Source organism: Chiroxiphia lanceolata, chromosome 3, assembly GCF_009829145.1.
Source record: "Chiroxiphia lanceolata isolate bChiLan1 chromosome 3, bChiLan1.pri, whole genome shotgun sequence".
In the NCBI taxonomy this organism is placed as follows: Eukaryota; Metazoa; Chordata; class Aves; order Passeriformes; family Pipridae; genus Chiroxiphia; species Chiroxiphia lanceolata.
The window spans coordinates 43,526,760-43,549,484 of record NC_045639.1 but is presented as its reverse complement, the minus strand read 5'-3'; the positions used below and the strand labels follow the sequence as shown (position 1 = coordinate 43,549,484).

Genomic DNA, 22,725 nt, shown 5'->3' with positions numbered 1-22,725 from the left:
AATCTTTATGAACTTGCGTGCAGTGTGTTTGCACAAGGCACTGATCTCTAGAGGAAGAATATTTTATCTCTAGAATGGACTGAGCCAAAAACTCAAGTCCCAGCTGCCTTTGACTTCAGGAGATAGGTCAGTATGATCAGATGTGGCCCCACCTTTGAACACTAGATAACAGTGAACATGATTAAGAGCTCATTGTAAGAATATGCCTTATACTCTGAATGGGGAAAAAAATCTTCCAAGTATATTACAATGCATTTTTATTTAGAACTTCTAAGCAACCATTTTCTTCTGTAACAGACCTGTCTGGCACAAAGTGAAACATAATGTACCCACACTGAAGTCAATTAATTAGTGAAGTTCTTAAAACTACTGTCAGTCCAAAGTCTAATTCATGGTCTGTGATGCTGTCACAAATGTGGAGCACACTGTCCAGGTAGTCTAGATTTATACATAAAGCAATGCACCAAAAAGAGAATATATGACAGAGAAGAAATAAAACAGAGTAACAGAATGACAGTAGAGAGAAAAAATAATTTGCACTCAATAAATATTGCATCAAACTGCATAAAACTTCTGGTCTGAAACTTAAACATCCTCCATAAGGAGTTAAGAAGACGTCCTAACATGTTAGTCTGTTTTAATTAGGTAGTATGGAAAAGAAACAGTAGGAGACAGTGCTACTACAAACCAACAAAAATCAGAATGTCCACCCTTGGAAAACACGAGTGGGGAGAAGGATGCTTTTACTGTTTTGTGTCCAAAACAGCTAAGCAGGTTATCAGCTTAATTCTAAGCAACCAATATAATCACTGAAGAGAGAGCAACTCTTCCAGAAGGTAACTTCAAGAAGCCAAGTTATTTCATCTGATCTTTGTTTACATAAATGTTTTATATTTGATCTCACCTGCCTTGGCCTCTTACTTGTTTTGACTTTTCCAAAACACTACTAATGATTTTAACTATTGTCAAAGACTATTTTTCTCTTTGGCTAAATACTCACAGTGAGAGCAGACTGGGCAGCATTCACCTTCAACAAAAGATGGATCAGCACAGGAGACTGCTGGGCAGGTGATTTGATGGCACACAATTTTAGAATCCTACAAGCAAAGAAATCAACTTACTGACTTATGCTTACATACAGAGGGCAAATGAAGGTGGGTATCTGAGAAAGTTTCGTGTGTGGAAATTCTCTGATTTGTTTTAACTGTCGTGGACATGGAGACTACTTTTTATAAATATCAGTAAGTCCAGGACAAGATCTGAGTAAATATGACCTGACCTGCACAGCTGAGCTGGATTACATCTGCTATCCATTTCTACAGAGAAGACGACTATTTCCAAAACCTTACCTGGCAGGTGCACTTGGTGCAGCTATCTACAATCCAGCTTTCATTATCTGCAAAGACACGGCCATCTTGCCAGCAAACCGACTGGTTCTTCAGTGTTTTGTTAGGCCCAATCAATTCCCACATAATTTGGTTCTCTTCAGACTAGAAGATGAAGTAAATGAAAACAAATTGTGTATTTTGTAAGTAAATTGTTTTAACTAAACAAATTGAGACACCATTGGATTTAATTCTTCCATTTTCACATATTTCTGTACATAAAGAAGATGATCTCAAGTATCGTAATACTGCATAGCAATCCCTCTAGTAATGGTACAAACACAATATTAAGGGAAATCTGTTCTTAGAAGTTTTGCTTTCCTCTAGTATATCTCGTTTTTAGATGAGAAGATTTTAGTCCTGAGACATATGGCATAGTAATAAAATTCCTTCAGAAATTATTAACTGATTCAGAATAAGAGGGGCAGACTCTTCTTCAACTATGAAAAACCCATGCATTTACTTACAGTTCAGGTACTCTGTGTAGCCACTTACTGATGTAATCATAAATGGTATAAGCATGGTAACAATGCTTTAACACTACACAGGTAAGGCTGGGATTGCTTGCTTTAAATTTCCAGACCTGCAGTAACCTTTAAGAGGATTGATTTCCCCTGTGTACGAGTGCACGTGTGTGTGCTCTTTTAAATCCAGTCCACGAAAACCAAGCCTTCATTAAAGTGCTATACTCAAGAACTGCATAACCACTCACAATGAAAACAGGACTCCTCTACATCATGTAGGTATACCAACATGTAATATTAACTGTCTCTGGCGTAAAAGCAAGAGGAAAGAGCACTTCACAGCAGACCTCTTTCAGTTTTTCAGACTTACAGGTACCTACCACTTTTTGGAGATTATCAGCTAAGTTGTTCACCACAATGCGCAGGCCAGTGAGCTCCGTGAACATTGATCCCAGCTCCTCACAAGAGCGGTCACAGAACTCAGCCTTTCCTGGTTTCTCACCCACATACTCCGTTGTGATCGCAGGGCTCAAGTGAAGGATTTCAGTGCTCTCATTGATGGTGTTCACTTCAGCTGGTAGCAAGAGAAGGAAAGGGAAGAGCAGCATATACAAAGTTCTTCCACAGATTATAGATTCCTGCTGAAATCACAGATTGGCACCCATGGGTAGGATTTAAACACATCTATTTTGGCACAGCTTCATGCTTATTATACCCATGAATAAAAGAGAGGGGTTAGATGTCAGCTGGTTCCAATTACAAGCTTTCTCTTTTCAAAATTAAGAGCCAAGCTGTGTCTCACATGGCCTTCACTTTAAAACTGTTGGCACTGCAACACATTCATTTAAGAAGAAGGCTAACGAAAGAACACAGTATCAAAAAATCAAACCCATTTTATCTACTCAAGAGATGTGAAACGTTTCGGATTTTTTCATGACCTATCACATTTTCTTGATGCAAAAAACGTGGGAGAAAGTTTTCTTGCAGAAAGGTATTGTCCTTGTTCCGTCCATAAACTCCATAGTGACCCAGATGACATTTGGGCCATTATCCAATTTATACCAGACTTTGGGCTGCTCTATATTGCACTGCCTGGTGCTCTTATAATAATAGTTTAATTCTGAAGTGAAATGGAGGTCAAGCTAAGATCAGACAGAATATTTGATCTATCACTCCAAACACTCCTCCAACAGGCAAACTGTAATTAAAACAGGACCTTGCATGCATTATATAGGGAGAACTGGACATTTTCTAATACTATTTTAAAAGACATCCTTGTCTACAGCAAATTTCTGAAAAATAGTATCACAGAAAGCATAATTTTTAATTAATAAAAAATCACATAGATAACCAAATAAAACAGTCTGTGCTCTGTTGTACATTCAAATTTGGTATCAGCTACACTGAAATTCACACTACCCCATCTCTCAGTAAAGACTTATTTACCAGATTTAGCGATGTTGGAATGGCTCGAGGTTACCAACAAGAAAAGGTAAGCAAAGGATATAGCAAGTTAAAAAGAAAGCATCAGCACAGAAATGTGTGTCATAAAACACATGGTTCAAAACACCCCAATACCATTCTGTATTGATAAGTCACAGAAGGTGGCAAGGCTTCAAAATTTTAAGGGCTTGATTTGGTGCTTTACCATGGAATGTAAAGTGCATATTTAAATACAAAAGGAAATGAAAATGGGAGCAAAGTACTCTTCATTCATTTAGAAGGCTAGAAATAAAAGAACAAAGGACTAACCCATAATATGACATTAAATGATTACTTCTCAACCATAGTTAAAATTATTGGCTTGATGTGCTTTTAAACTAGCTATGAAGCATCTACCACTAGCCAAGGTCTACAAAAAATTATTCGCAGTTTTCCAAAGTTGAAATAATTGTCCAGCTTCATTTACAGGATGGGAGAAAACCACATAGCAGACCAGAATTCTGTGTCATAACAGTTTACTTCAGCTGCTTTTTGATTCCCTGGAAAGAATGCAATTTTCCTACCACACTGAAACACTAGATTTCTCAGATCCTCCCATAGCACTTCTCAGGTCATTAGTTTCATATTTTTCAAGCCAACATGGAGTGTGCCTTGACCGGAACATTCTGAGGACATTAATAAAGCTGCAATCTCAGCAGGAAACATAAACCAAAACTATGTTAGAAGAACTAAATCCACACTTCCTACTGGTACTTGGCAGTGACTGAAATAAGATGCCTGAGGAACACTGGGAAATCAGTTCTCTGCTGCTGGCTTCCTGCTAATTTCCTAAGGACCATATGATTATCTTTAAAATGAGAAACCAGAAGAGCAAAATGTGAATCCTTTCACATATGTAAATGACATTCTGTTGATATAGCTCAAGAAGGGATTTTATTGATGTTTTTAGGCATGTTTTTGTCATCTCTCCTATCCAGTGCTGCACATAAATCCTGCCTAAAGGATTTGCTGCCACCACACTACAGACATACTTTCCTACCCTCAACCCAACAGCAATCCCAAGCTACCATTTCACCATACCTCACATTCTCGTATTAGGATGAAAGATACATTGGAAAAACACAGTCCTACCCCTTTTTTGTGTCCTTGAAGCTGAGGGCACTTCACTGGTAACATCTGCCTTGCTGTTACAGGACATTCACACATAAATATGGCATCTTTGGGCTCAACGAGTGGCCCATCAAAATGGGGAAATATGTACCTTGTGGTCAGTAACACAGCACCCATGGTTTTTCACCTGTGGTAATTGTCACAAGCAGTGTCCCCCAAGGTTCAAAACTGGGCACAGTATCATTTAACTCATTCATCAATGACTTGGATGAAGAGGCAGATGCCTCCTCACCAAGTGTGCTGACAACACAAAGCTGGGACAAGTGGCTGATACCCCAGAGAGTTGTGCAGCCCTTCAGAGGGACATCAACAGGTTGGAGAGACAGACAGACAAGAACTGTCCTGCCCATCTACCCAGCCATGGTGAGGCCACATCTGGAGTCCTATGTCCAGTTCTGGGCTCCTCAGTACAAGAGAGACACGGAGCTCCTGGAGCAGTTCCAGCAGAGGGTTACAAAGATAGTTAAGGGACTCAAGCATCTCCCTTACAAGGACAGGCTGAGGGATCTGAGCCTGTTGTCTTGTGAAGACATGGCTGAGAGGGATCTCATCAATGTCTATAAGTATCTAAAAGGTGGGTGTCAACATCTAAAAGGTGGGTGTCAAGAGGATGGAGCCAGGCTCTTCTTGGCAGTGCCAAGCAATAGGACAAGAGGCAGCAGGCAGAAACGGATGCACAGGAAGTTCCACTGGGATATGAGGAAGAACTTCTTTATTGTGCGGGTGACTGTGAACTGGAATAGATTGCCCAGAGAGGTTGTGGTGTCTCCCTCACCGGAGATACTCCATGTGCTCTAGAATGACTCTGATGGAGCAAGGACACTGGACCAGAAGACCCACTGTGGTGCCTTCCAAACTTACCCATTCTTGATTCCGTAATTAAGCTGGATAGGAAATGTCAGAAAATCAGACATGCACATAACAATCCTCTCAAGTAATTTTGATGGCCTCAAGCCAGTGTGCTTTCTTTTTGTTGCTGCACAAGAACTTTCCATCTTGTAATGTTCTCTTCGTGTTGCAAAGCAAAAATAAAAATACTGTGAATTGAACTATTTGCTAAATACTTTCCAGGAAGGATAAAACAAAAAATCCAAATCTGTATCATTTATAGGACCTGAAAATTCGATAGCTGACAAATGTGATAAAAAATACATTAAGAAAATATTATCTGTTGGTTATAGCTGCAACAGCTAAATGGTATAAGAATTCCCCCTAAGGTATGTATCAGAACTCAAATTATTCTTTTAGGCTCCCATAGGCTTCCTCTTCATAGTAGAAGTATAGTGGTATCTCATTTCTGCTTAGTGATATTTCAAAACATTGGTCACACTATTTCCCTTTGCGGTAATCAACCAATAATAATATAAAAGATTTGCAGACACTGACTTTCACCGGCTTTCCTGTTGCAAACCATTTACACCTAGGGACCCCATCCACTTGACTGAGACTGTTCTGCCTCTGACTGCTGGATGTGTCCTCAAAGTTCTACCTTGACTTCTAGGGTTTTTGTTTCCTCTGATAAATGTCAAAGGATATCTTAACTGTATCCTTTGTGAAACCATCCTTTTATTCAGACTACAATTAGACCTAAATTTTCCCACAGCAGTTCTGCTTCTTAAGCATTTACTTCCACTAACAAAGTTGAAAACTAGTAATCAGTAGTTCCAAGTAATTTCTGAGTACAGAAAGCAGCTTGGCTGGGAAAGATGACAGCCACCAATATCAGGCCATGTCTTCTTGCCTGTGCCATTTAAGGCCACTTCCATTCTAGCCCACTTGACTCATTTCTAACACACCATCACACTTGTGACTAAGATCCTGCACCAGGACACACCTCTGAAACATATGAAATATTTAAGATTCTTTATCAACATTTAAAAACTGACTAGAGAGCCCAGTTAATTTTTCTAGGCATACACACTCCTATAGATACATATATATATATATATACACATACACACATTTATATACCTTCTAGAGTGTTTTTATTACAAAATCTCAATACTCTGTCCCCCTTTGAAGGAGTAAAGACCTGCTATGGATTAATTTCTGGGTTCTGCATAAACAATGAAAAAAATTGAGCTCACTCTGCTTAACTGATTGGCTCTTTGTCACATGTTTTAACAAAGTGACAAAAATCATGGCATTTCAGATGGCAGGAGTTTCAAACAAAACCCTGAAGTCCTGAGTGGCTTGTGCACCCACCACATTCCTCTGATAGATTGAGTTAGCTCTGATTCTTGCCAGTTACAGATAATGGGAAGTAAAACAGACAGAACCTTCCACGAGCTCGAGTACAAACCTTAGTGCATACTTGACAATTAATCACAATTCTTTCATGAGGAATCCAGTACACTCCTACACACAGAGTGCTCCCCTCCTGGTGAGGTCAGCATGAATTGGACTAAAAAGAACATGTCAGCCTATCATATACATGCTTTCCATATCTCTTCCTTTTATTTCTTATTTTCCTGAGGTTGTTTTGATTAACAATACTTCAGGATTCAAACCCAAAGCCTCTTCCAGTCAATGAAGTTATTGCCAAGGAATTCAGTGTCTCTAAGACTGGCAGACTAGTTCATGTGCCCACTGACAGTCAGAAGCAGAATTCAGAAGCAACATTACTTGTCTCGTGCTCAAAGAATCACAGAAAACTCATTGAAGAATGTAGATATTTTTACACATACGCTTTTTTCCTTCTATTTCTGTTAATTTCTTGCTCGACAGCTTATCTCTCAAAAACAAGAGGTTCAAAGTTGTAAACCTAAGCAACATGATAAAAACAGTAGTCTAGAGAGTAGAAATGGTATCTCAAGATAGCTAAAAATATGCTTCTATTACCACCACAAAGCAATTAATTCTTTTTTTCATTTCAAAGGGATCTGTTTTAGGATAATACGTCATCACTGACATTTCAAATTTTCAGAGTCAACTGAACAGTATAATAAGATAAAAAAAAGCCTTACTTGACTGGCTTCTCTGGCATCCTCTTTTATGCAGAACATCCTCTATTGAAGTATCAAAGATTAACTGAATATTTTGCAAAAGACCCTGTAATAATAATTTAAAAAACAATTAAAAACAGTATGATCAATTTGGGAGTAACTGATAACTGATCTGTCTCACTCCCATGCTACTGACTGGATTCAGCTATAAGTAAATATATTAAAACCAGTCTAGAAGGCATTAAACCTCACACACACAGAAAAAAGTGTTTATGGTTCTGTTATATACAATTTCAGAACTAAAAGCAACAAAACTAGGTACGTTCTGAAATAAGTTCTTATAAAAGTTATTAATCTGCTATGAGCTCAAATCTCCATTTTCACAGTGAATTTTAGACTGTAGTTCTACAAGACATTAATCATAAGGTCAGAGCCAACTTTCCTTCACCACTGCACTTCCATCCTTAGCCAGTTATTCCCAGGCATCATAGTTCACTGCTTCCTCAATTGTGCTAACACTACTCAGAGACAACACTATAAAACCAGACTGTATCCATTTCACTTAAAAAAAAAAATCAAAAAAAACCCCAAAACCCTAAAAAACAGATTGTTTCAGCAACCAACTTAACAGTACAGCTTCAGAGTCAACTCTATAAGCACAACTGATGGAGAAATTTAGTCACAGAAGCTGTGGCAACAACTTCTGATGTCCTTGCCAGAACTGGTCACCCCATGGAACCACTCCAGCATGTCATGCTCTGGCTGAAAGCTAGAGGGCACATGATGAGAAAGCAAGCCTTTTTGACATTTTTGAAGCCATGAGTTCAAGTTTGATTTCAGCTGCCAGCGAAAAGATGTCATCCTTAAAGCACTTGAGCCAGATCACATCACTATATGAGGCAGAAGGTAACTTTCATTTGACAGGAAAACCAGAAAGTTTATAATTGCTTCATTTTAAATGCTTTCCACAAAAGGAAAAAAATCTTCATTCACAGGGCTGATCAAAACATTTTATTCTATTTATTTTGTCTTCTTTTTAAATTTTTTTTTCAATTTAAATTGAAATTAAATGTTCAAAATGCCAAACCAGGATGTTCTGTTAGGGAATGGACCAACACCACAAACTTCAGCTCCATTAAAAATTCATTTTTTTCTTCTTCTTTCAAATAAGAAGTAAAAATATTGATGTGCTTTTATGATTGGAATAGATAGATTTCAATGGAAAAACAGTTCTTCAAAAAATTTCCAAAGAATTCTACAAATCACCACAAAAATGCAATATGTCTAGGAGTCTTACATCTGGAAAAGAAAATGGAAGGTTGCATAGGAAAGCCCAAAAATTGGTTTTGCACACTTTTCCTGGACTTTGACTTTGCTTTACCAGTTCTTTGCTTTCAGGAACCCCAAATTCACAGAATACAGACCCAGCAATTAATGAAAACACACTCTGAAGAAAGTCTGCTTGAGAACACCTGCGACCCCACCAAATCCAGGAGGTGCTAGAAAAAAACTGCACCTATTGCATCTTCTCAAACTACTTGCAGTTACCTTCTTACCTCACTAGAGACCTAAGCTTCTGCAGGTCACCTACCCTGAAATGATTCTCCCGAATGGATCCTTTTGCCACGTACAGTCTACTGTTCTCTGCTTTCAGCTGTTCATAGAAAGGCTCCTCCAGGATGAAGCTGTCAATAAGGTCACAGCCAACATAGAGGTTGTAGTTCTCCCCTGTTATTTGCATGGTGAGGTTCTTCCACTGTGAGTCAGCAAGGTCCACATCTTCCAGGGAAATCACATTCTGGAAGCCATCCACCCAGTAGATAAGGTCCAGGGTGTTGGCCCGGCCATTGGAAATTATCTCAAATTGCCTCTCACTGATGCCAGGACCCTCTAAAGCAAGGATAGTGCCTCTGGATTGCCTGTCCTGCCTCAGGGTGGCTGAAAGGATAAAGCCCTCATTCTGTCGTATTAGTCTGACAATCTTTTTTAATTTCTCTGGCTTACATGGAGGTATATGGTCAAACCGAATGAAACGATATGCTGGGACAGTGGGGTCTGGACCCCGAAACACTTTTGCTCCGACTGTTTTTCGGTTTATGTTACTGACTTGAAGTAAATCAAAGGTAGTCTCCTCTTCCTTGTCACCATCTGAAAAAAGTTAACAGCATGTGACAATGTGGCTACAAAAAGTTTTACAAGAAACAACTCTGCACACTATACTCAGTAACTGCAATCATATGACAGATGAAAGGACCAGCAGAGTAAACATAGTACTTTCCTACTTCCACAAATAGAACTTTTTCTACTAGCACGCAAGTGAATCATATTTTCTACCTGTCACTTTCATCTACATGACAATTCTCTCCTTCTATAAGTACAGATAAAAATACTTTTGATTATATAATCAAACGTGGCTTTATATTTTATAGCACTATATAGTACACACTTGTAGATATATATATATACATGCTGCATACCATGGATATGCCTACACATGGATGCGTGCAGCAATTTATTCATTAAATATTTTTAATATATATGAATGGATAAGGAAGATGAGGCAATTTCTATGTTTTGCCTATCAGCTAATAAAAATAAAATTATGGGAATCCATGTGGCTATGTGACAACAGGAAGCAAGGAATTTGTTTTAAAGATTCCAACCAAGAAGTCAGACATAAATGAGGGTCTGGCACTCTGCCAATTTTCATTCTACTTATATTTGGTCTGTAGATGTCTATTTCTCTACCTCTGTCTTTTTAAAATGTCCATCCTACTCAGTGATTCTGTTTATGTTGCTTTCACCATACGTTTCCACTGCACAGGAAAGTGTAATAGCAATTATTTCTGAGACTATATATATTTTGATCAATAATTTTTAAAGACAGCAATTTTTGGATATTTATTGTGGAACTTTCATTGGTAGGATACGCCTACCAAAACTAATCCAGGCACTTCTAAAAAAATCCTCTATGATTACTTTGCCCATTCTAGCTCAGGTAAGCCAACATTTTACACCAACTTTTAGCTTTGAAAGTTACTCTATATCTTCTAGTTAAGAAGTGTCAGAACTTACCCTGAGCATTTGAGGAAACCCACAGGGTTATCGAGACAGCAAGCCACAACAGCCCTCTCCTCTGCAGCATTACTCCTATGAATAAACCAAAATGCAGTACGTATTAGAGAAATATTATTTATCAAATTCAAATATTTTAATTTACCTCATGAAATGCCATAAACAGCAACTATACATATAAAATCACAATTTTTATCTTGTCTGATTCTTGTAATACTAATTTTGGGGCTATTCTTGATGCTAGAAATAAAATGACATCAAGTGAAGGGAAGAGGAATTACAGATGATAAAGCTCCATTTTATCTAAATGCCTTTAATTAAAAAAAAAGGAAAGAAGCACAGAAATATACATTATTATTTTCTCCACAAAATTTCAGTAGCTGGCAGAGACCAGATGATACTACAGGAGATACAGCATATTGCTAGCTTTGGAGCACAACATTCAGGTAAAAATCCTTGTAGGATAATGGGATCTCACTAGATGTTGGTTCTGAGTAATAGGGGTACTTTTCAGTACCAGCATAAAAACTTCTCTTTCTTGTGTGTGTGTATATATATATGTCCATATATAATTTATTCATTCATACAATTCTCCATACTCATCCATAGCTGGACAAAGTGACTTTTAACGTGACGCTGTTTTTGCCGTCTGGCACTATGCAGTTATAAGCCACATAATTGCATTTCCATATGTGTCTGCACTCACAATGAATGGAGCAGAAGTATTCCCCGGAATGCGCAGGCATCCAGTCCTCCAGATACAGCCAAATCACTTCAGCACTGCCAACTCCACAAATTTTTGTAAGGACGCAGGGATACCGCCACCTCTTACTGTCTGCATTCTCTTTGTCCTACGGGGAATCCTTATTACCTGTCACCCCCAGGGTACCACCGCTACACCCAACTACCGTCAGGCGCCAAGACGCCTCCCTCCCCTCTCGCACTCAGCGGTTCCACGTCGGTCCCTGCCCGGACGGGGGGCACGGAGGGGGGCAGGGCTGCTGCGGGCAGCGGGGGTGCCGCACACGGCCCCCCGGCCCCTTGTCCCGCGGCCGCTCCTTTCATCCCGCTCCCCGAACATCCGCGGGGGTGGCAGCGCGGGCGGCTGCCCACGGCGAGCTCCGACCGGGCGGCGGGCGGAGTAGTCCCCGCCGCCTTCCCCGGCCCCCCCGGGCGGCAGCCGCCCCCCAGGGACTTTCGCGGCGGGGCACGGCACCTCCCCGCCTTGCTCCTCACCTGGCATGGGGGAGCCGACGGTGCGCTGGGGCTCTGCCGGGGTGAGGCCGCTGGGGAGTGAAGCGCGATGCGATGCGATGCGATGCTGATGCTGATGCTACTGCTGCCGCCCTCGCAAGTCCCTCCGCGGCCCCGCGCCCCGCGCCGCTGCCTTTATGGACTGCGGGCTGGGCCCCGCTGTCAATCAGCGGCGCCGGGGCGCGCCCCAGGCTCGCCCCTCCGCGGCGGTGACATAACCCCCCACCGCCCCCTCCCCACCTCGGCTACCTGCGGGGCCATCGCGGGCCCGGGCCCGCCCTCGGCGGGCGGTGCAGGGGCGGTGCGGGAGGCCGGCAGAGCGGCCGTGGCCTCCCCCCGGGGAGCGGAGCGGCGCGGAGGGGCGGGAGTGGCCCGAGTCGTTGTGGCGGGGGCCCGAGCGCGGCCGCCCCGGCGCGGAGCAGCCCCCGGGAGGCGGCGCCAGGCCCCGGCAGCGGGGACGTGAGCGCGGGCGGGACCCGCCGTCGGAGCGTCCGATCCCGGTTCCCGCGGGCGGGAAGCCCGTCCTCGGCCCCTCTGTCCTGGCTCCCCCTGGGGCTTAGCGGCACCTGGACGGCTGAAAGCTCGGTGCTCCTGCCGCCACCGCAACAAAACTCAGCCTTCCCGAGGGCTCAATTCCCTATCACTTTAATCCTTTTTATTTGTAAATTGCACGGCTGCTGAAATAAACACAGCCCCATGCAGCGCTACAGGCTGGGCACATAGTGTCTGGAGAGTAGCCAGGCAGAAAGGGACCTGGGAGTTTGAATTGACAGGAAGCTGAACATGAGCCAGCAGTGTGCCCAGGTGGCCAAGAAGGCCAATGGCATCCTGGCCTGGATCAGGAACAGTGTGGCCAACAGGTCCAGGGAAGTGATTCTTCCCCTGTACTCAGCACTGGTGAGGCCACACCTGGAGTACTGTGTCCAGTTCTGGGCCCCTCAGTTCAGGAAGGATGTCGAGATGCTGGAGCAAGTCCAGAGAAAAGCAACAAGGCTGGTGAAGGGACTTGAACACAAGTCCTATGAGGAGAGACTGAAGGAGCTGGGGTTATTCAGCCTGGAGAAGAGGAGGCTCAGGGGACACCTCATCACTATCTTCAACTCCCTGAAAGGAGGCTGTCACCAGGTGGGGGGTTGGTCTCTTCTCCCAGGCAGCTATCAGTAAGACAAGAGGGTACGGTCTTAAGCTGTGCCAGGGGAGGTCTAGGTTAGATATTAAGAAGAAATTCCTTGCAGAAAGGGTAATCAGGCATTGGAATGGGCTGTCCAGGGAAGTGGTGGATTCTCTGTCCCTGGAGATTTTTAAGATGAGACTGGATGTGGCACTTAGTGCCATGGTCTAGCAACCACGGTGATAGTGGATCAAGGGTTGGACTTGATGATCTCCGAGGTCTTTTCCAACCTGGCTGATTCTATGATTCTATGAAAGGCGAGACTTGTCCCAGTCACCCCCACACACTCCATTGGTAAAGTGCTCAGTGGAGGTCAGTCAGCAGCTCCTCAAGTGAGCCCAGCACCTTGGTCCTGCTATTCTCCACAAGAAGCCTTTGATTCCAAGGAAGGTGTTCTGGGCTTACTGAAGCATGCTCCTCTTGGAGGGAATCTTGCTTTGGGGTAATGCAAGTGGCACACAAGAAACCTCACTGTTAGGCTGATCCCACTTACATTGGGAGGAGTGGGAAGTATCTCCAAAAGCAAGGACTGCAGTAACAACTCTTGAATTAAATGGTCACCGTACTGAGGAGTAGCCAGCGCAGCTGCCAGCACTATACTCTGCATGGAACAGGAGAATGGATCCCTATCGTGGGTCCACAGAACCTGCCCTGACGTGGAAACATTTCAGAAGTCAAACGAGAAGACCAGGATCCCATCTACTGAGTCCTGAACTGGGATTGCAGAATATCCATGGAAGGATCCTTCAGCCAATTTAAAGAGGCATGGATTTGGCTCATTTACCCTCAGAATCCAAGAAATGGAGCCCTACCAAATGTATAGGTGGACAAATTTCACTAATGTTAACACAAAAAAAAAAAAGGAAAGAAGAAAGAGCATAGGAGGTCACCAACTTTGCTCATCACAATTTGAAATTCCAGTAGAAAAAGTTGTTGAAGTTTCAAAACTCAGAAGACTTCAAAAATTTCAATCTGTCACTAGAGCAGAAAATGCCAACGCAAGCACTGCTCCCTTTCCTTTTGCCATGGAATCTCCTTCCAACTTGGCTGGCCTTGGCCCTGCAGGGGAGCAAGAGCCAAGGAGCCTTCCCCATTCTCACAAGGTCCAGGGGACTGAGCCAAGCTAGGAGGGAGAGGGCATTTTGTCTTCCCAAGACATTTGGTTTTCAGTTTTGCAAAACCTCAAGAATTTTAAAAAATAGCTAATGATGTTCACAAAACCTCAAATTCTACTAAGTTTGCTCACTCTCCCTGCTATAGTAAGAGTCTTTATATCTATATATGTAGCTGTATGGTGTGTTTTCCACAAGATTTGAACAGCACTGGCACAACTCTCATCAGGAAGCTACTCTGGGATTATAGTTGGAGAAGAGAGTGCAGCAAAGTGTTTAAGAGACCAGGAAAGTATCTTTGAGATAATGTGGTGCATTATTTGTACGTGCATATGTGAAGTGCTTTTACATTTTTAAGTCAGTAAAATGATAATAAAGAGACATTTTATTGTGACTGCTTTTAACCAGTTACCTCATAGCAAAACTCTTGTTTCCATCTGTGTGGGTGTTACAGGAATGAAGGATTGATAGCATATTGTTTCAAGCTTAGTTGCTTATGTACAGGACAATGACCTTTGAGAGGACAGATTTGGTTGTGTTTTTTCCAAAACTGTGAAAATGCTCACTGCTCACTTTCCTCCGGCCACCTCAGAAGAGGTAATAATCTTCTTTCCAAGATTCCTGATGGAAAGTCTCAAGGAACAAATATGCGCTTTGCTTTCCTCAGCTAGCCAATGTGCACATGCAAACATTGGAATTACGTTCACATTTCTCAATCTACCTGATTTTTCAGTACAAAGTGAAAGTGAACAATGATAATTAAAGAGATTTTTATAAAGTCAGATTTACTAACATCTAGGAACACAATTGAGGTAACAGTAGATCTCATAGTAATGTTTTTCTGTAGTGTTTTACCTTCCATTGTATTTTGCTTCAGACTGGCACATCAGGCACAAGCAGAGTTTCTTAAGTTCTCATTTCTTTATGCACCTCCCTTTGCCTTTTTCATTCTACTATTTTCCTTCTGCACCAGCCCTAGGGGCCCTCCATGTTGGATCATGTGAGCATTTTGCGAGGTGACATGCGTTACTGAAAATCAGTGTGGGGAATGTCATGACTCTGGTATGGCACTGTCTCAGAAAGAACTGTGATTTGATGGATCTCCACCAAATATTCCGTGGTTTTGCCTAGGAGTTATCACTGACATTCTGACTTAGCTTGACTTCAGGTAAGGCTTGAACTCTTCTACATTAGAAGAAATCCCAATAAAGTCGAATATGCTATACATGCTAAAAATTTTGTTTTACTGCTTTTCTGATAGAATTGAAGCTTCATGCTTTTGGCATGATCCAAAAGACAAAGTCAGTGACTTTACCTGAGTGAAATTCTTATCTATTTTTTTTTCTTTTTTCCCACAAAAGCATCCCTACTAATTGAAATGGATCTAATTGCATGAACATGATGAGGAGTCCATCAGGTTTTATCCTTCAGTCCTGGATGTTCACCTGATGCTGGTAAACATTCTTTGTGAAATGCTGTCCCATAGTCCTGAAGACTTTTTCATTTTCTTCTTCCTGTGGTGAAGTTTGATTCTCATAATTCACTATAGCGAGGATCCAAAACTGAAACCGATGACTTGAGATGAGCACGTGACCAAGTCATTCAGTTTTTTGAGTCAGCTAGTAGGGACAGGGAGAGAGCTGGGTGTTTCCTCAGACATCATGTTGTAAGTACTTCAGCTAAATGCAGCTTTTAAGTCCTGGTAGAGAATACACAAGGGAGAGTGAATTCATCTATGATAAAGGAGAAAGTTATTTTTGACAAAGCTTTATGTATGCTTTAGTTTAAGTTCTGATGCTAGTTAAAAATGTGCATCATAATCAGGTACTTAGTTTTCTGCTCTTTGATTCAGAGGGAGAAATACTTTGGTTTGTTGGGTTTTTTTAAACCTTTCTAAAGTAATTTCTAGGTATAAAATATATCCATATCCCAGGTATAAAATATATCCAAAATGCCAACACATTCTATCAGAACAAATGGCCATAGGCTGCACAAGCACAATTGCTGTACTTTTACAACAAACTTGTCAAAGAGGGAAGTCTTGCTACCACGCATTTACAAACTTCATCTTTACTCAACAAAGTGCTGTATACAAAAGCTCATGCAGTGGTTTTGGCAGGACAACATTGAGTTTAAAGGTAAGGGCACGTTTGAGTGTTTTGCTAAATTGGTTCCTACATGATTTAACTGGTGTCACACAGTAACTTATGGAAAGAGCTGTAAGTTGGAACTCAAGGCTTCCAACTCATGGCTGGAAACTTTAATCTGGAAACTTTTGTTCCCTGTTCTTACAGTACATATGACAAAGCAAATATCCATCTACAGACAGTTGACTTTGTCCTTAACCATTTTATAGAATTTTTGTATTTTGTCCCCACATGTGAGCTGCTGAATATATTAGGACTGCCAAGTAGTTTCAGCCTCCAAAAAGGAACATTCCCCTACCAAGTGCAATGCAAATGAGCACTGAAAATGTTCAGTAAATCCCACATTGTTGCTCTGGATTCCAAAAAAACCCTTTTACCAGATTCAGAACAGATTTATTACCCAAAGACCTGCTTTTATAATGACATTTTTACATAGTTTCACATTCTATTACAGAAGTATTGATATTTTCACTTATAAAAGAATACATCACTATAGCACTGATTTTTAAATAACAAAGACTATCCTTATTGTTGAGGCTGTAACATTGTAATTTTTATTTATTTGCAGTACTGTGGTTTTTGTCTGTCAAATGGGATTTGGTCTGTTGTATTTATATATGTTCAAAGGCAACCCAAATCTTGAAGCTTTTAGATGAATGGGATTCAATCCTTACTTACAAGGAAAACATACTGAAATAGATTGTGGTTTTAGCAGAGGAGCAAATGAATATAACTAAAATTATAACTTGAGTAATCCAGCTGGATTCTAAAAGTTGTTCATGGGACCGGATGCCATTCATTTCAGAAGGAGGTAGAGGCAAACTACTTTTTAAGGCTTGGGCCTAATTTGGTTTTATTTAGTCAGGTGAAATAAAGTAGTAAATGCTTACTGAGAGCTTAACAAGTTATACCAAATGTTTGAATGATCTCAGCCTAAAAAAGAATTTTTTTATTGCAATGAGACCCTCATTTTTGTTTCACCAGTATCATGATGGGTCCCTGCCTTACCTGAACAACTGACCTGTGAAATGTGGGTTATTTCCACTGTTGCATGTGTGCTGAGGGGGCCCATTCTGACAGGACTTTAGGTGCAAACACAGGACAGGAGTCCCTTTCCTTGACTGACATGCAGTCCCATGCCTGAGAGTGATGCCTCTGCTATGCTTTCTTCGCCCTCCTAGCAAGGGCCCTGGGCATCTGAACCCTTCACTTTGACCCCCATTTTTCTATAGGTACAGCAGGGTCGCTAGCTGACAGCAAAGTATGGACTCGCCAGGTAGTGTGTCTCTGAAACATGGGATTCATTGAGTTTGAAGAGATCAGGAGGCACAACTGGGCAGAGAAACTGAATGAATGAAGGTTCCAACAGACCAAGAAAAAAAAACCTCAAAAGAATTTAAATTGATTGCAAAAAAACTTTAGAGACCACAGAGAACAGTCTGGGGTTTTGATATCTCTCCATATGTTCAAAACTCCCATAGATGGAGTCATGAATCCCACAGGATCAAGTGAAGAGATGAAAGAAGGCAATTCATGAAACTACTACAGCTGGCTATGTGTCTCTAACTGGGAGAAGGAGTGTCACTGAGCTGTGGCCTGATAATAATTACGAAGAATAAAGCTAACAAATAATTCCTATATTATTTTTTTTAATTTAATATATGTTTTGTCTCTTTTTCCCCTCATAAGAACATCCACACTCAGACCACAGCTTCCCCTAGCACATTAATTATTCGAGTGTGCTCATATAACTATTACTTGCGTTGTTGATGAATATTTAAAATCCAAATCATCTTGCTTATCTGTGAATGCTCAGAGGACTCAGATGGCACCATTTCAGCTCCATAGTTAGCACACCATCACTTCAAAACAAATATTTGGCCATATGTATTAAAAGTGGGGCCTTTTATTGTACTTGTGCTTATAAACATCCCTTTTACTCTGAAATGGCTCTGAAAGACATCATTCACTTAGAACTAAGTAATTTCAACCTCTCCTCTGGCATAGTTAAAGGTGAGGAAAATCAGTTTTGCTGCTATATTCTCTGTTCCACTAGTTCTCTTGCAAAGTGAAAAGGGAGAAATTTGCTCTGATGATAACCATAGAATAATCAATTTGGTATAGTCATATAATGAGATGCTGGAAAAATATTTATTAAAGCATACATCAGAAACAAAGCCATTTGTCTCCACACAGTGACTTGCCACTTCTTGCCTTTAATTTATTCATTAATTTGTAATTAGCTCTCTGTTTTCCTCTATTCAAGAAGTAATTGGCTTCATATCAATGACTAGACTATAAGAAAACTGCAATTTGTTCCCCTTCAGGACATTTATTCCTCTTTTTATGTTTTTTCTCTGGCAACAAAAAATGACAAGCTAAACAAGAGTGATAAAATTCAACCTATGCATGGTTTACTAATTTTAGTATTTTTGCTTGTTTACTTACCTGACAGGAATTAACTGCATTTCTCCTGCAACACTACTTTCTTAAAATTACATCACTTTCCTTTCCATGAATGCTTGTATGATGTGTTGGACACAGGCGCAAGGGAGTGGACTGATACTCAGCCAAATGAAGAGAGACATTAATATTCATTATTGTCTTACATTTATTTAGTTACTTATTTTATGTTGTGATAATGTTCACTTCTGTGAAACCACAAAGAACAAAGCTGGTTTTAGTTCAAGAAAAGCTCTGCTGAGCATAAAGCTTCTAATTTTTCTCTCAACTAACCACATACTACATTTTAAATTTCCATGGCAATTTATGTGGTTCAGAACATTAAGGAAAAGAGAAGGAGCTGATGATTGTGGCATTTTTGCAATTGTATGAATGTTTTTGCAGAGGTGGGGATGAGCCTGTGTGCATGTCGCTGGTGGTGGAATCCAACATGTTGGTGAGTTTTGCATGGTGTTCTGTTACTGCATTTGTGAAAGCATAAGTGTGTGACTGCTCAAAGGTGACTCCTTTGTTGCATTATCCCTGTAAGCTACCTGTGTTATGCTAGATTGAAGCCACTGAAGTTCAGCCCCAGCTTGGGTAAAAATATGTAGCTTTACTTCTCTTTGTTTTGGTTAAATATATTCTATGTGTTAATCCTGTCATCAGACACCCTTTGTTCAAATACAGCAGAAAACCTTTCATTTGCCTTTAATTTAAATTTAATACATTTTTCTTAAAAATAAAATAGCAAACAAGCCAATTATTTGCTTAATTTGAATTGTGCTTACTGTTATTCCTCATTTTTCTGCCCCCAGTCACAGGTCTAACCACTTGCATATTTATAAAACTCCATCCAAAACCCATCTAGAAACCAGCTCAATATCAACCTTCAGAAAAAGTCCTGGCCAAGGCACTTTTTTAGCTACTTATCTGCCAACCTGGATGACTCCATTCAAAAGTCCAGCTCTTGTAGCAGTCTTTGTTTCCTGAAATTTAATGGATAATTCTCCATTTGCCACTAGGGCTTAATGTTTTGCTAACAATTACAAAATTAGATATTTTGCATTTTCCTTCTCTAAAAGGTCTTCAACATTTTGCATTTTCCTTCTACAAAAGGTACCATGGGCTTCCTTTGGTAAATACATCTTGCTTTTATCCAGTTTTTCTTCCTATCTTCATTTACTCTGTTTCAGTATTTAAGTTCATTGCGCTTTACTGAGATCTGATTTGCTCTCTCTTCTCCTTTATGAAATATATATTAATTTTACCCATTTCCTGTGAGACTGTCCCAGATGAGATAGATTCACTCAAATTACTTGCTTCTGGGTTTGGAGCCTTCTGGGCCAGTTAATACCCTTTATTCATTTTTGCTTTTTTCACTCTTTTTTTTTCCCCTCCCTTTTTTTCTTTTATTTTTCCTTGTATTCAAAATCAAAGTATAATTCTTGAAATATGAACACCAGAAATGCATGTAGCTTTGCAGTCAAAGAAGTGATAACAATATTTTCCCTGTTATAGTCAGTATTCTCCTATGTACGTGTCCAAGACTTATGTGTTTTTCATAATCTTATCACAGTGCTGGATGAATTGTTCAATTAATTATCACATCATGACCCTTTGCAAATCTTGATTAGAATTACTGCATCTATATTCTCCTATTTCACTGAATTAAAGTATGTGTTCTTAAGGGAGACCACCTCCAATTTTTGTGTAATCTGAAGACGTCAGCAGTTTTGGTATTTTGTTTCAGGTATGTAGAACTATTGAACATAGCTGCATTGAGAAGAGCCCCTTACAGGACCTCTCTGCATTGCTAACTCTTCAGCCACCCATAGTGAAGATCTTTCATTTACAACTACTACTACAATTAAAACAGCTACTATACTCTGTTTACAACTGCTTTTTATCTATGGTGGATCTATGTTGAAAATATTCTGGGGACAATAACTGACAAACTCCTCATATACATGTTAGGAAAAGAAATAAAATTTTGTTCAGAAAAGCTTTTCATTATTTTCTTGATCCTGTTCTCAAGGAAAATTAAATTTCTGTCCTTGAGTTAAAAACAAAATTCTAAAACATACAACATTGATGAAGTTTTATGTTAGAATCTGAAAGAAATTTTTTGTTAAAAATCTTCCTAGTAGTTGGCAAGATATACTCCTCTATATCATGTCTATAATAGCTCTTCCTCACTGAACTGTTTATTTCATAGGTTAGTCATGTCTAAGGTGTTTTTGTATTTTAAAGTGGAAGATGTCCTGAAAATCTGAATAATTTTAATTAGGTAGTGTTACATCTGTTACATTTATCAGGAGAAGATATCAATGACTCTGTGTACATATGTATATTCTTGTCTCTGACTGCAGTGGAATCTGTTGTATAGGTAAGGCTATGGGCTTGCATGAGAAATACCTATATAGAAAATAAGATAACATTTTTGCACTAGCTTTCCTCCTAAATTTCTTATTAAATGCTTTCAGTACTGAGATGGAAAAAGTCAACCATCTTTTTCTTCCCAAGTAAATAATGTAATTTTGATCAATTATTTTGTTAAATTATACAAGTGCTTTCTCCTTTCTTTGGGCCCCAGAATTACTGTGGCAATTTGATATACTTGAGGATGGCAGGGGAAGGTACCCAAATACCACTTTCTGTGTCTCAGAAGTGTTGAAGTCCTTTTTACGTGAAGCTGGCTATATATCTTCATTTATTCTTTCAGACATCCAAAATCATACAGTGGCTCCCACATTCAAAAGCAGCTAGTAACTGAGCCTCCATTTTTTTAGCAACTCAGCACACCTTCAGAGCGACTTGTTACTATAGTATAAGTCTATGGACATGTAATCCAATAATTCATTAGAAGTAGGCTTCTATGTGGGCTTGTTTTTCAATTTCTTTATAGAACATGGGAGAGAAACTGATATTCCTGCCACTGAATTTTGGATACTAGGTGAAAAATAGCATGGCTGTTTGAAAGGACTTAAAGGTCTTAAAGACTTTTAGATGTAGTTTGAAATTTCAGGTTTTTGTATGGCTTGCATAATATTACTATGTGTTAAGAGGATGTTAATAGATAGTCTGTAGTCCTGTTCAGATTTGATCTCCAAAAAGCATTCCTGAACAACTGTGATTAATTTCTCTTCAGAGAAGAAGTAAAGTATGCAGTAAGGCAGATTCCGTGCATCAACATCTTTGGCTAAGAACTGTAGCTACAACTTTCATATATGCATGAGTCCCCTTGAGACCACATTCTTACATGTAATGAGGAGCAATTTTCAAAATAATAAAGTTTGTGTTTTCAAATTCCGTTAAAGTTTATTAGATATCTAAGGGTTGGTTATTTTTCACACCATCACGGATGGTTAGTGAACTCCTGATTTGTGTCCTTTATTAATTCACTGCTCTCTTGTTATGATTTTCTCAGATTCATTTCACTGTAAGTAAATTAGTGCAATAGTTGGAGCCTAAATAATTATGTCTACATTTTATGTGCCAAAATTAGATTGAAGTTCTTTGTTTGTTAGAAATGAAGTTTTTGGTAATTAATGAAAACCTAATTCCCTGGCCTTCATTTAGAATTACTATTTCAGCTTCTTGGGTTGAGAAGTAAAGCTAGACACTATGTCTAAAATAGTGCATTTCACTCTGTAAATGGAAGGGCTGCAATCTCTTTAGCCAGCCTAGGGTTCCTTGTAGGAATATATGAACTATGGAGTAGGATATATTCAGCCAAATACTGCTCCTAGTGTCTTAAACCACCTTCTGAAGGGAACTAATGGATGACACATAACCAGAGGATGAGGTTCTTTGCACCAAATGCCCTAATTGGCTCTTACAGAGCCGCTTTTTTATGCTGAAGTATAAACTTGTCTTTCCACCCTGCTTTCTCCTCAGAGGTGTGCATCACTCCAGTATGAATAGGATGTAAATTTGAGTTATGTGTGTGCCTCTGTTGTTGTCACTTAAAAGACTACTGTGAGATGATCAGTAGATTGACGGCTTTAACATGTCATGGAGAAACTGTAACAATTAAACTTACCACGCTGTAGTTCAAACAAGCTTGAGAGACATCTGGCTAATCAGGTGAGTGGTGTAGCCATAGGTGCACAAG

The 22,725-nt window shown here is 40.0% G+C and overlaps 1 protein-coding gene across 3 annotated transcripts in view; it reads right to left on the bottom strand.

The window, feature by feature from the left end:
• THBS2 (thrombospondin 2) overlaps nucleotides 1-12,066 on the bottom strand; it is a 34,056-nt gene extending 21,990 nt beyond the window's left edge. Inside the window, exons 1-7 of one of the 3 annotated variants that reach the window (XM_032684044.1) lie at nucleotides 11,986-12,066; nucleotides 10,483-10,557; nucleotides 8,999-9,555; nucleotides 7,429-7,513; nucleotides 2,230-2,423; nucleotides 1,350-1,490; nucleotides 1,001-1,097 (exon numbers count right to left, since the gene is read on the bottom strand). In XM_032684044.1, coding sequence (XP_032539935.1) covers nucleotides 1,001-1,097; nucleotides 1,350-1,490; nucleotides 2,230-2,423; nucleotides 7,429-7,513; nucleotides 8,999-9,555; nucleotides 10,483-10,552 — 1,144 coding nt within the window. In that variant the 5' untranslated portion in view covers nucleotides 10,553-10,557; nucleotides 11,986-12,066. Of the gene's footprint in view, nucleotides 1-1,000; nucleotides 1,098-1,349; nucleotides 1,491-2,229; nucleotides 2,424-7,428; nucleotides 7,514-8,998; nucleotides 9,556-10,482; nucleotides 10,558-11,353; nucleotides 11,404-11,718; nucleotides 11,923-11,985 lie in introns of those variants that run through there. The other 2 variants (XM_032684043.1, XM_032684045.1) reach the window with 2 other exon arrangements.
• Between the last annotated feature and the right edge of the window lie 10,659 nt (nucleotides 12,067-22,725).